At 40.1% G+C, this 13,338-nt stretch overlaps 1 protein-coding gene across 1 annotated transcript in view; it reads left to right on the forward strand.

The window, feature by feature from the left end:
- The window catches only part of TTC8 (tetratricopeptide repeat domain 8), a 63,049-nt gene extending 53,696 nt beyond the window's left edge, over window positions 1–9,353 (forward strand). The window contains exons 11-14 of the mRNA XM_039232523.1: window positions 1,906–2,080; window positions 2,367–2,489; window positions 6,307–6,390; window positions 8,789–9,353. Of these exons, the coding sequence (XP_039088454.1) occupies window positions 1,906–2,080; window positions 2,367–2,489; window positions 6,307–6,390; window positions 8,789–8,905 (499 nt within the window). The 3' untranslated portion in view covers window positions 8,906–9,353. The remainder of the gene's footprint in view (window positions 1–1,905; window positions 2,081–2,366; window positions 2,490–6,306; window positions 6,391–8,788) is intronic.
- Window positions 9,354–13,338: the final 3,985 nt, after the last annotated feature.

Consider the following 13,338-nt stretch of genomic DNA (forward strand, 5'->3'; position numbering starts at 1 on the left):
TAACATGGCAAAGGTAAACCACTCTCTCCATATGTAATGACTCTGACATCTAGGTGGAGGAATATATATTTAAGCATAACTGGAACAATAAAACTATTCACTGAAATTTAGATCCAGCAATTAAGTAACAAAATTTTACCATGTAAGCCTTAAATCAAGAGTGGCAGATAGAAGACAGCAGTAGACATGGTACCTCTGTTTTAGGACAGACAGTCAGGTAAAGAACACCTAATTCCAACAATAACAGAGAAAAACAAATTCCCAGATGAGCACTGGAGACAAAAAAGAGCTGAACTCAAAGAGGAGAGAGATTATTGAGGGGAAAATAGCATGGGAAATACTTTTCCAAAGAGAAAAGGTTTGAAATTGGTTTAAATGGATGCACAGTCTCTTGAGGGGATAAGGGAGACTTTCCATGTCCCAAAGAAAACCATATGTGGAAAAACACAGAAATATAAAAATAGTGGGCAATGACCGGAGGCAATGACTGGAGGTTGGGAAAATTAAATAAAAGAAATAGTGTGAGAGCCAGTTTTCAATCCATGAACCTATTTTACTTGACTGACTGCGGAGTAGTACTTTTTTTTTTTTTTTTTTTTTTTACAAATAGTTTATTGTCAAATTAGTTTCTGCATAACACTCAGTGCTCATCCCCAAAGTGCCCTCCTCCATGCCCGTCCCCCCTCCCCCCCTCATCCATCTGGCCTCAGTTTTTGTCAGCATTCAAGAGTCTCTCATGGTTTGCCTCTCTCCCTTTCCCCCACCATCTCCCCCCTTCTTCTCCCCCTTGGTCCTCCGTCAAGTTCCTCCTAATCCTCCTATACGTGCAAACATATGATATTTGTCCTTCTCTGCCTTCTGAGATTTATTTTTAAATTTTGATTTTCTCTTCCAGCCCTAGGTAATACCAGGAGATAACTGGCAGCTGACAAGAGTTCTTTACAAATATGTTAGAAGCCTAAAATATGATAAAAATGAATGCTGCCTTAGGCACATGCAGCTGACTCTATTCCCCCGTCCCCCAAATGGGTCATGGGTTCCTCAGGGCATCTGGGGTGGATTTTCCTTGGCTTATTTGAACTCCATTGTCCATTGTCCTTTGGGATTAATGATGCATAGAAGCAAATGGGTTTTTTGAGCCCTAGCATGAAAGCTTAGTGGATAATGCAGGGATCCACTGATGGTCTTGTCTTCCTCGATGGAAGCTCATCAGAAGGCCCCTAGACATCACTAAACCACCAAGTACAGATAACCAAAACCAAAATTCAGTTCAGCTGAAAACTTGAGGTATATCCTAAACACAGCCCTCAAATTAGATGAGAAGGTATTAGGGGTTTACTGATAGTCACCAGACCTTTATGAAGCAAAATGCTGTGGGTTTTGCTTTAGGTGACTCTTTCATATTTTGGTTCTCTAACAGAGCTTTTAGGGGCAAAAAACTTACGGAAGTTGTTTCCGACTTTGTCCTCTGCACACATTTCCCATGGCTAGTACCATTAAAATAGACACGCTTCGGGGCGCCTGACTGGCTCAGTTGGTTAAGCGTCTGACTTCAGCTCAGGTCATGATCTCACAGTTCCGTGGGTTTGAGCCCTGCGTCGGGCTCTGTGCTGACAGCCAGCTCCAAGCCTGGAGCCTGTTTCGGATTCTGTGTCTCCCTCTCTCTCTGACCCTCCCCTGCTCACGCTGTCTCTCTCTCTCAGAAATAAAACATTTTAAAAAGATTTTAAATAGACACACTTTTGTATTTGCTGAATGTTTTTTCATTTACTCTAATACTTTCTATTTCTGTTCTTTGGGGATGTTAAAAATTGTAAAACATTCATTTCTAACTTTGTAAAACAAAAATAGGTCTTAATATCTATCAAGTTGGTCTGACACCAAAATATGCTCTTTTTCTCAAAGGCGACTCCTGCAGATGGGTGTCTATAACTGCCAGCTCTTTAACAATCTGGGGCTCTGCTGCTTCTATGCCCAGCAGTATGATATGACTCTGACTTCATTTGAACGTGCCCTTGCTCTGGCTGAAAACGAAGAAGAGGCAGCTGATGTTTGGTACAACTTGGGACACGTGGCTGTGGTAGGTTATTTCCCTCTGATGTAATTTCCGGTGCAGGAAAGGTAGCCATACGTTAGTCTGAAGACATTTTCAGATACTGTCCATCCGGGTTTGGTTATGGTCTTAGGTAGCGATTTCTGAGGATCACCAGAACTCATTTTATTTTCTCAAGTTAAATCCTCTTACCTACAATTCATACTTGATCCTGATCGGTACTTGTTGCTTGGTAGCAGCAAAGAGTTATGTGAGGAAAGAAGGGAGGAAGCGTATGGATCTGTGTGTGCCAATACATGCTTTTCTTGTCAAGGGCATCGGAGATACGAATTTGGCCCATCAGTGCTTCAGGCTCGCTCTGGTCAACAACAATAACCACGCAGAGGCCTATAACAACCTGGCTGTGCTGGAGATGCGGAAGGGCCACGTGGAGCAGGTCAGTGAACTACGGTGGCCCAGTGGATCATTTTTCTCCACAGAAAAGCCGTCAGGGGTAGCCATCTTTACATGCCACAGTTTAAAAATGAGCTCTAGGGTCTCACTGGCTTGGATTTGAATCCCAGCCCTGTCACGTATTAGTGATGTGACCTTGAACAAGTTACTTAACCTTTTTGTTTGTTTTCTTAACCTTTGGTTTTGTTAGGACAAATCTATACAGTCCCAAGTCTTCGCTATATTAGTGAACTGTGACACCATTCAGAGTCCCCCATCCACCAGCTGGGTGCTCATGCCAAAATCCTAGGAGCCACCCTTGAAAGCTCTCTGTTCCTGCCACCTCTCCCCCCCATCCCCCACCCATCATGTCTGCACGCCCTGGCAGTGCTTTCTCCAGGTCACATCCCAGACCTAGCCACTTTTCTCCACCTCGGCCACCCTTCTCCAAACTGTGCTCTCCTGCCTGGACTCTACTACGAGAGTCACCTAGCTGGTCTTTGTCTCCACTTTTGTCAGTAAGTAATTGTACCCTGTAGCACATCCTCCTCACAACAGCTGAAGGGATTTTTCTTTAATGTTTTTATTTTATTTTTGAGAGAGAGAGACAGACAGACAGAGCATGAGCAGGGGAGGGGCAGAGAGAGAGAGAGGGAGACACAGAATCTGAAGTAGGTTCCAGGCTCTGAGCTGTCGGCCCAGAGCCTGATGCGGGGCTCGAACTCACAGACTGTGAGATCATGATCGGAGTTGAGGTCAGACCCTTAACTGACTGAGCCACCCAGGTGCCCCTGAAGGGATTTAAAAAAAAAATTTTTTTTTTTAATGTTTTTAATTTATTTTTAGGAGAGAGAGAGAGACAGCGTGAGCAGGGGAGGGTCAGAGAGAGAGGGAGTCACAGACTCTGAAACAGGCTCCAGGCTCTGAGCTGGCAGTCAGCACAGAGCCCGACGCGGGGCTCGAACCCACAAACAGCGAGATCATGACCTAAGCGAAGGTCGGATGCTTAACCGACTAAGCCACCCAGGAGCCCCGGGATTTTTTTTTTTTAAAACAAGAATGATTTGGGGCACCTGGGTTGCTCAGTTGGTTAAGCATCCGACTCTTGATGTCAGCTCAGGTCTTGATCTCAGGGTTGTGAGTTCAAGCCCCGCGTTGGGCTCTGCACAGGGCATGGAACCTACTTAAAAAAGTAAATAAAAACAATAATGTTAAACTACTTTGCTCAGCATGCTCCAAATTCTTTCCTTTCCGCTTGGAATGATATGGATTCAAACCTTGGCCTCCAGGGCGCCGCATCACCTAGCCTCTGGCTCTTTCTCAGACCACATCTTCAGCCGCCTCTTCCTTCCCACCAACTTCCAGACTTCTGGGCACATCAGCTCCTCGCTGCTCTGCCTCCACGCTGTGCCTGTTCTTACTTTACAGCTTTTGGAATGTTCCTCTTTCAGAGCCTGCAGTGACTTTTTCTTTTTGTCACTTGAGTCTTAGCTTAATTGCCCTCCCTACAAAGGTCATCCCAGACACTGGTTTAAAGGAGGCCGCAGGCACTATCACATCTCCTATTCTTTCCTTCACAGGACTTGTTTTATCAGATATGTTCCTATGTATGTGATGTGGCTGGCAGCCCTGCAAACACAGGGGCCTGCTTTTTCTTCCAGCATCAAAAACAAATGTTCAGCATCAAAAACAGTGTCTGGCATGTGGTAGGTGCTGGGCCAGTATTTGTGAAATGAATGAACAGTCTATAAAATGGGGTTAAAAACAGCACCTGGAGGCGTTTGGGGAGGCTTAGCCGATTATGCACGTAAAACACTTGGCATGACCGCATAGTATTGAGCACAATGCCTAAAAATTACATTATTATAAATAAAAGTTTACAAGGCTAAATACACTTATGCAGTATTAGTGATAATTAAGGATAGGTAAGTATTGCATTCCAAATTAAAAAAAAAAAAGTCTTACCAAGGTTTATTTTTTTCCAAAACTAGTTGCATGTCTCCTACCTTTCTTTTTTATGGCTTTGTCTGCCCTTTATTTATTTCTTTTTCTTTCATAGTTTATTTTCAAGTTGGTTTCCATATAACACCCAGTGCTCATCCCCACAAGTACCCTCCTCCATGCCTATCACCTCCCTTCCCTTCTCTCCCACCCCCATCAGCCCTCAGTTTGTTCTCAGTATTCAAGAGTGCATTCCAAACTTTAGAGATGAAGAAACAGGGACTCCAGGAAGGTAAGTGACATAGCAAACACCATGGCAGGAATGTTAACCTCCAACCTGGTCTCCTAACCACGGAGATAAACTTGTAACAAAACAAGGAAAGAAACATCCCTGGATGTTGCCTTTATCTCACCAGTTCCCCCAAATAAGACAGATTTGCATTTTATAAACAAAACCTAACTACAGATGACTCTTGAACAACACAGCATTAGGGGTGCTGACCCCCATGTAGTTGAAAATTCAAGTTTTGCTTTTGACCCTCCCTGAAAACCTAACTAAGAACCCACTGTTGACTAAGAAGTCTTACCAGGAACGTACACAGCCCACTAATACATATCTTGTATATTATATGTACTGTGTTATCTTATGTGTTATATGTACTAATATTTTGTATGTTACATGTATGTGGTCTACAGTAGAGCACGCTCGAGAAAAGAAAACGTGGTTCAGAAAATCATGAGGGAGAAAACACACACAAATAGCACTGTGCTGTATTTATTGTGAAAAGCCACGTGCACGCGGACCCATGCAGTTCCAACCCATGTTGTTCCAGGGTCAACTGCACTCCAAATGGGAACTTGTCCTGCCACAGAACTTGACCTGTGTCCATACAAAGCAAGTGCTTTTGTGATTTTTCTCTGTCCTCAAGTTGGTGATTTTCTTTGTTTCCTACTTATTATAGTTTCTCTAGTTTTCAACTGACTTGAAATGTTTTGGTGAAAGGTTTCATGCTACTAACCCCTATTTTATTATTTAAAAATATACACCGATTGAAAGAAAAAAAGCTAATCATAAAACAAAAAAATATCAGTATCTACCATCCCATATGTTATTTTCCATTAAAAAAAAAGATGCACAGATATGTCCACAGGTCATGGAGGGAGGTTTTGGGTTTAGCTACACGTCAGAGGATGTTCAGCAACGTGGAATGGGGAGTTTGTGGTCCTAACAATGAACATGTGAGCATCTCACATCTGTCAATGGGTCCCTGCAATGCATGATCATTTGAGCCTATAGGGGATGAAAAATGATGCGAATTTTGCTTTTTGAGTACATGAGAGAACAGAAAGCTTATCATTTTCAGTTGCATTCACCTGTTATCAAGAGGTCAGCAGTGTAATAAATGCTCATCATCATCCTCCAGCCCAGAACTTGGGGCTTAGAAATTAACTATGGTTTTTAAAATTGTTTTTGATGTAGCATCAGAGAACGAGTAATTAGAAGCCTAAGAAATCAATCAACAGCAATAAGCCTAGATTAATAAGACTTCCTTTTGCATTGAGAGGATTATATTTTGATTTGTTTGTCATATTGAAATATAAACTTTACAGAAACAATGGTTCTCTACTTATATCTACTCTTAATTATCTTCATATTTGAAGCAACTTTATTATTAATATAATTTTGGTAAGATAAATATTGTATTTCAGTAAGTCGGATTTCATGAGGAGGGTCATCTGTATTTATTACAGGATCATGTTTATTAAGGTCCTATCTTGAATAAGGACTGTTTTACAAAAAAACCCAAAAACATAATTACAAATATAGCACTGATAGATGCTCATCCTTGGTTTTCTTTTCTTTCTTTTTTTAAATACAGGCAAGAGCACTGTTACAAACGGCCTCATCCTTAGCACCCCATATGTACGAGCCACATTTTAATTTTGCAACAGTCTCTGATAAGGTATTCTCTTTATCAGTTCCTCCTCTGATCTGTTTCTTTTTCTATCTTGGATTTTAAAATGCAGACAAGAAAATTCTAACATTTTGAAAAAAACAATTTTTTAAACACATACACATGTCTTTCTCTTCAAGGGATAGTTTAATACACTGTAAAGAAATTTATCACTGGGGGAATAAACTTAATATTGTAGATTGCATTAGAGATTACAGAATTATTTTATTTTTAAAACATGACATTTAATCATGAAAAAATACTCATTAATGCCTGGTTGAGGAAGGATTTAGTAATTGGCTTTTATCACAAAGAAATCCTGTATATTATTATAGACGCCATCAAGTCGTCATTATTGCCATAAAGTTAGGGATGTGGGTAAAAGCTATTTTCACTGTGAACAATGTGGGGAAAATACAGCTGTTAATACTGTGTTGCAAGTCAGTATCCAAGAGCTAAAAGGAGTGCCCTTTTCAATAACAAGAAAAACAGATAAAAGGAATCTAATAAATTTTGCTTAGAAACCTTTCTTTTTAACACGGAAGGAAGGTAAGTTTCAAGGATAAGGAAATGGCTAAAAATGTTTGCTGTGTAAAGACTCTTTATAGAGCAGAAGACATTATAAAAATGTCATTTTTTATAGCATGAACATGAGGCTATCCTCTCTTTCATTTCTGCTTTGGAAATAAGTATAAGTTGTCATTCATAAGCTGTCATTTTCTTTTTTTAAAAATTTTTTTTAATGTTTTATTTATTTCTGAGAGAGAGAGGGGCAGCATGAACAGGGGAGGGTCAGAGAAAGAGGGAGACACAGAATCCGAAGCAGACCCCAGGCTCTGAGCGAGCTGTCAGCAGAGAGCCCGATGCGGGGCTGGAACCTACGAACCATGAGATCATGACCTGAGCCGAAGTCAGATGCTTAACCGACTGAGCCACTCAGGCGCCCCTCAGCTGCTCCAGCTTAAAAGAGCCCCCTGGAGTCACATGGCCATGGAAGGTCCAGAATTTGTAGCCAGCCCCCAACGAAGCCCTTGCATTTTCCACTGCACTGTGCTGCCACTTAGTTAAATCACAAAGGTTTGATACCTTCCTTTCCCTTCATCACATTTTAATAATCTATAACTCAAATGAGATACTTCTTTACGCAAAAGGCTATGCTTTCCGTAAGAGAAAACAGTATGTTAAAAAGAAATGCTATGATATTTTAAAAAAAGAAACTCATGTTTTTGATATGCATTATAGGTTTCAAAAAAAAAAAAAAAGCCTACCAGATTTGAATTATCTAGGTTTTTTGTGTGTGTACACACACTAAAAAATTCTTGCTTTTTATAAATGTGTGCATGACTCCGGATCTATTCAGATGGAGGCAGATACTGCATGTGCTTTTGTTTGCGACTGGATGTTCACACAAAAGGTTACTGAAAATCAGAGACAACTGATAACTTAAAAACTTCTAAAACCCCCAAATTACTAGCACCCTGTAAAACTTCCCTGGACATGTTATAGTATTTTTTTTTAAAGTTTATTTATTTCTTTTGAGAGAGAGGGAGGGAGGGAGGGAGAGAGAGAGAGAGAGAGAGAATGCATGTGCACATGGGGGAGGGGCAGAGAGAGAAGGAGAGAGAGAGAATCCCAAGCAGGCTCCATGCCATGAGTGCAGAGGCCAAGGCGGAGCTCCAGCCCACCAACTGTGAGATCATGAGCTAAGCAAAAATCAAGAGTCCCACGCTTAACTGACTGAGCCACCCTAGTGCCCATTAATGTATCTTATATACAATAGTTTTTACTTGAATTTTCTGTCTAAAATGCCCTAGGGGTGCCTTGGTAGCTCAGTGGGTTAAGTGTCCAACTCTTGATTTCAGCTCAGGTCATGATCTCACAGTTTGTGAGTTCCAGCACCCATCAGGCTCTGTGCTGATGATGTGGAGCCTGCCTGCAATTCTCTCTCCCTCTCCCTCTGCCCCTCCCCTGCTCACACGGTATCTGTCTCTCTGAAAAGAAATAAATTTTTAAAAAAAGTTAATGCCCTAACCAAAATATGTCTTTTTGGCACATTATAAATCGTTGTCCTAAGGCATTGTGAAACGATAGAGAGCTGGTGTTGTAGTATGCAAATGTTAGTTTATTTTTATAACACTATCTGTAAAGGGAAATGAAAACACAGATTTATGAATTCATAACTAGACAGCTGTAGTGGAGCAGAATTTATATAATTGGTTATTTTATATTTCTCCTATCTTACAAGACTGAATTGTAATCTAGGTGAAAGGATTCTAAAATCAAATTAGCATAATCAAGCAATTTACCCTTAAGAACCCTTTGATTTTCTACAGTGTACAGATAGTACATCTTTTTTTTTTACATTCTTACTCATTTTTTTCTGGTCTTATTCTGGTATTTCTTACAGATCGGCGATCTCCAGAGAAGCTATGTTGCTGCTCAGAAGTCTGAAGCAGCATTTCCAGATCATGTGGATACCCAACATTTAATTAAACAGCTAAAGCAGCACTTTGCTATGCTTTGATTGTCCCTGAGACCAAGTATATTCTTACGATGGGGCATTGTGCAAGGGAAAAAGCAGTGTGCTCATATGTACAGGATCCATAAACCGGTGCTCGCTCTTTGTGAAGATGACATAAGAGAGTTCACACAAGAATGCGTAATGGAAACTATATAATAATAACTTTCTAAGACAGGATTTACTATTTGTAAGTAGACCGTGAAAACGTCTCCCACATTATATGGTACATGCTTGTCATGTTTATAAAACATTTTCATGAATTTCCTCACATTTTTATAAATGCACATTTTTAATGTCCTTAAGCTGGCCATTAGCTAGCATGTAGCTTTAGAGGTCCAAAATCTGCCATAAAAATTCCACTTTTATGGCTGAAAGTGTGTATATATATTCCAATTAGAGACTTTACTTAGAGCTTAAAATTGTATTTAAAACTATTTATCAAATGCTTTGTAAGACATTATACATTTTCTTATGTATTATGATTTAAAATAAATCAGTGTGTAAAACACCATCATTCTGTCATTTTCCATGATTTTTTCTTTTAGGCATCTCAGATAAAACAAATTTCTCCAAAGTCCAATAATCTTAGAAATCAAGTCATTATTTTCATTTTACTTGAAATGATGTACCACCAATTTTGTATTTTCCTGAGAAGCTATTTATGGGGATATCACACTGTCAATATGAGGGTATCAGGATTAGAAATGGAGTCACAGGCCCGGAATCCCATGGGTGGTCTGACCCAAGAGGGTTAGGCTGGATCCCAGGACTGTGTATTGCAAAATCCTGCACAGGCTCTTGAACTGGTCTCTCTCGCGTTAGGTGGAATGCTTATTACTGTGTTCACACAGGACATGTGTCAAAGGAACAAAGCCACCCAAGTTTGTAGTTTGGACTTTGGGACCCATCCGTGTGATTTTTCAAAAAGTTTTTAATCCCTGCTTTGTCAAAGATCAGTTTGTACGTATAGGAGGATTAGGAGGAGCTTAATGGAGGACGATGTGGGAGAAGAAGGGAAAAATAGTTGGGGGGAGGGAGGCAAACCATGAGAGACTCTTTTTTTTTTTTTTTTTTTTTTATTTATTTCTAGGAGAGAGAGACAGCATGAGCAGGGGAGGGTCAGAGAGAGAGGGAGACACAGACTCCGAAACAGGCTCCAGGCTCTGAGCTGGCAGTTAGCACAGAGCCTGACGCGGGGCTCGAACCCACGAACCGCGAGATCATGACCTAAGCGAAAGTTGGACGCTTAACCGACTAAGCCACTCAGGCGCCCCCATGAGAGACTCTTGAATGCTGAGAACAAACTGAGGGCAGGTGGGGGTGAGGGGATGGGGGGAGCTGGGCATGGAGGAGGGCACTTGTGGGGATGAGCACTGGGTGTTATATGGAAACCAATTTGACAATAAACTATTTGTAAAATAAATAAATAAAATGTTAAGAACTATAAAAAACAAAAAAAAATGTTTTTAAACATAATAAATAAATACTTCAATGATTCTGAAAAAAAAGTTTTTAATCCCATGAAAACTAGTTTACAGATACTTATTTGTTTCTGTTCAGACTTGTAGGATTACTTAGCTGACAGAACAAAAAGATGTGAATTCGAGGCATTATGGAGTCTGAGAGCCTGGGAGTTTTAGGGAAGACGTAGATGAATTTTGGTGGCACAGATGAAGGAAGCAAAGCCCAGAGTCACACTGCGGGTTGGTGGTGCGGCCACGACTAGAACCCAAGATTTCATTCTTGTGCTTTTACTTGTCTTGGTTCCCTAGGATATATGCTAGTGCTTGTTTCTTAGCTCATGAGAAGTTCCTCAAGCACGATCACATATCTTAGTACTGGATTCAGTATCTAGGCTCAAATCTTATAGCATGAATCATTTTCTTAGTTAATCAAAAATAAGAGCTAATCATAACGTCTTCTACTTACCTAGCATGGGTTGTATGGACCGAGCCCTGTTCTGAGTACTTGATGTGGATTAATCCTTTCCTTCCCACTGCAGTCCTAGAAGGTGCTGTTATTCCCATTTTACTTATCAGAAAAATGAGGCATAGAGAAGTAACATGTCCGCGGTTATAAAGCTAATAAGCGACAGAGCTGCGATTCAAATGCAGGCAGCAGGGCCCTTGAGGATGTGCTCTTACCCCTTATGTGAAATCACCTAGTGTTTCTCCTAAAAATAAAGCTACTACAGTTTTTAAAGTTTATTTATTTTGAAAGGGGGAGAGAGAGAAAGACAGCGTCCGCATGCACACAAGTGTGAGTGAGGGAGAGGTAGAGGGAGGGAGAGACAGAATCCCAAGCAGGCTCCATACTGTCAGTGAAAGCCCAACATGGGGCTCAAACTCAAACTGTGAGATCATGATGCTCAACCCACTGAGCCATCCAGGTGGCCCTAAAGCTACTACCGTTTAGAATGAATGTTACCTGCATTAATAAAATTGTATGATAAGCGAATATTAACAGCAAAAAATAAATGAGTATTATTCCTAAGGTAATAGGAAGATATTTTTGTCTTGAATGTATGTTAATTCAATGTGAATGGCAATGCAAAGAATGAGTCAGGATGGCTCCAGGCAGAATGATGGCATTAAGAGCACTGTGCATCAGGAGCTACATATATCTTTGCAACACAAATTATTTCTAGACCGCATAACTGGCCTCTGTGCTAACATTTTTTAAAAAATGTTTATTTTTGAGAGAGAGTGCGCACATGCATGCGAGCATGGGGGAGGCAGAGAGAGGGAGACACAGACTCTGAAGCAGGCTCTAGGCTCTGAGCTGTCAGCACAGAGCCCAACATGGGGCTCGACCACATGAACCGTGAGATTGTGACCTGAGCTGATGTCAGACACGTAACCAACTGAGTCACCCAGACACCCCAACTATAATCAATTTTAAAAGACCTGTACGCTGGAACCATAGAGAAAAGAAAGAAAACCATAAGACACTCATGAAAAACATTGAAGACTTATAAGACATTGCAAGACACTGAAGAATTATAACATTTTTCACAATCCTAAAATTTGTATGGAACTACAAAAAAACATCACAAAGCTAAATCAATCTTGAGAAAGAATAACAAAACTGGAGGTGTCGCACATCCTGATTGCAAACTATATTACAAAGTTATAATCAAAACAGTATGGTGTTGGCATAAAAACATATATACAGATCAATGGAAAAGAACAAAGAGCCTAGGAATAACCCACACATATATGATCAGTTTAAGACAAAGAAGCCGAGTATGTGCAATGGGAAAAGGACAGTTTCTTCAATAAATGGGGTTAGGAATACTGGACAGTCACAAGCATGAATGAAACATGCATGCTATCATACTCCAGGCAAAAAAATCAAGTCCAAACAAAATAAGAACTTGAATATAATATCTGAAGCCATAAAACTCCTAGAAGGAAACAGGTGGTAAACTTGTTGACACTGGTTTTGGCAAATTTTTGGATTGGACACCAAAAGCATAGGCAACGAAAACAAAAATAAACCAGGACTATATCAGACTAAAAACCTTCTGCACGACAAAGAAAACCATCAACAAAACAAAAAAGCAACATACCAAAAGGAGAAAACATTTGAGAATCATGTATCTAATAAGGGGTTAATATCCAAAATACAGAAAGAATTCATATATCACAATAGCAAATAAATTCTTACTTTAAAAATGGGCAAAGGATCTGAATAGACATTTGTGTCCAAAGACACACAGATGGCCAACAGACACATGAAAAGGTATTCAACGCCACTAACCATCATGGAAATGTGAATCAAATCCACAATAAGATATCACCCCATACCTGTTAGAATGGCTACTATCAAATTACAAGAAATAAGTGTTGATGAGAATGTGGAGAAAAGGGAACCCTTGTCCATTGTTGGTGGGAGTGTAAATCAGTGCAGTCCCTCTGGAAAATAGTATGGAGGTTGCTAAAAGAATGAAAAACAGTAGTCCTATGATCCAGTAGTTCACTTCTGGATATTTATGTGAAGGAAGCAAAAATAACAACTCGAAAAGGGATCTGTATTCCCATGTTCACTGCAGCATTATTTATAATAGCCAAGATATGGAAGCAACATAAGTGTTCACTGAATGGATAAAGAAAATGTGGCATATGTGTACAATAGAACATTATTCAGCTTTTAAAAAGAAGGAAATCCTGATATTTGCAACAACACAGATGAGCCTTGAGTGAATTATGCTAGGTGAAATAAGTCAGAGAAAGACAAATACCATATGGTATCATTTATATATGGAATCTTACCCATCCCTCCAAAAAAAAACCCTGAACCCATAGGTTAAGAAAAACAGATTGGGGGGTTATCAGAAATGGGGATGGAAGGTGGGCAAAGTGGGTGAAGGTGATCAAAAGGTACAAACTTCCAATTATAAAATAATTATAAGGGGATATAATGTACAGCATGGT

The sequence above is a fragment of the Hyaena hyaena genome, unplaced genomic scaffold, assembly GCF_003009895.1.
Source record: "Hyaena hyaena isolate Hyena2069 unplaced genomic scaffold, ASM300989v1 scaffold_67, whole genome shotgun sequence".
NCBI classification, from domain to species: Eukaryota; Metazoa; Chordata; class Mammalia; order Carnivora; family Hyaenidae; genus Hyaena; species Hyaena hyaena.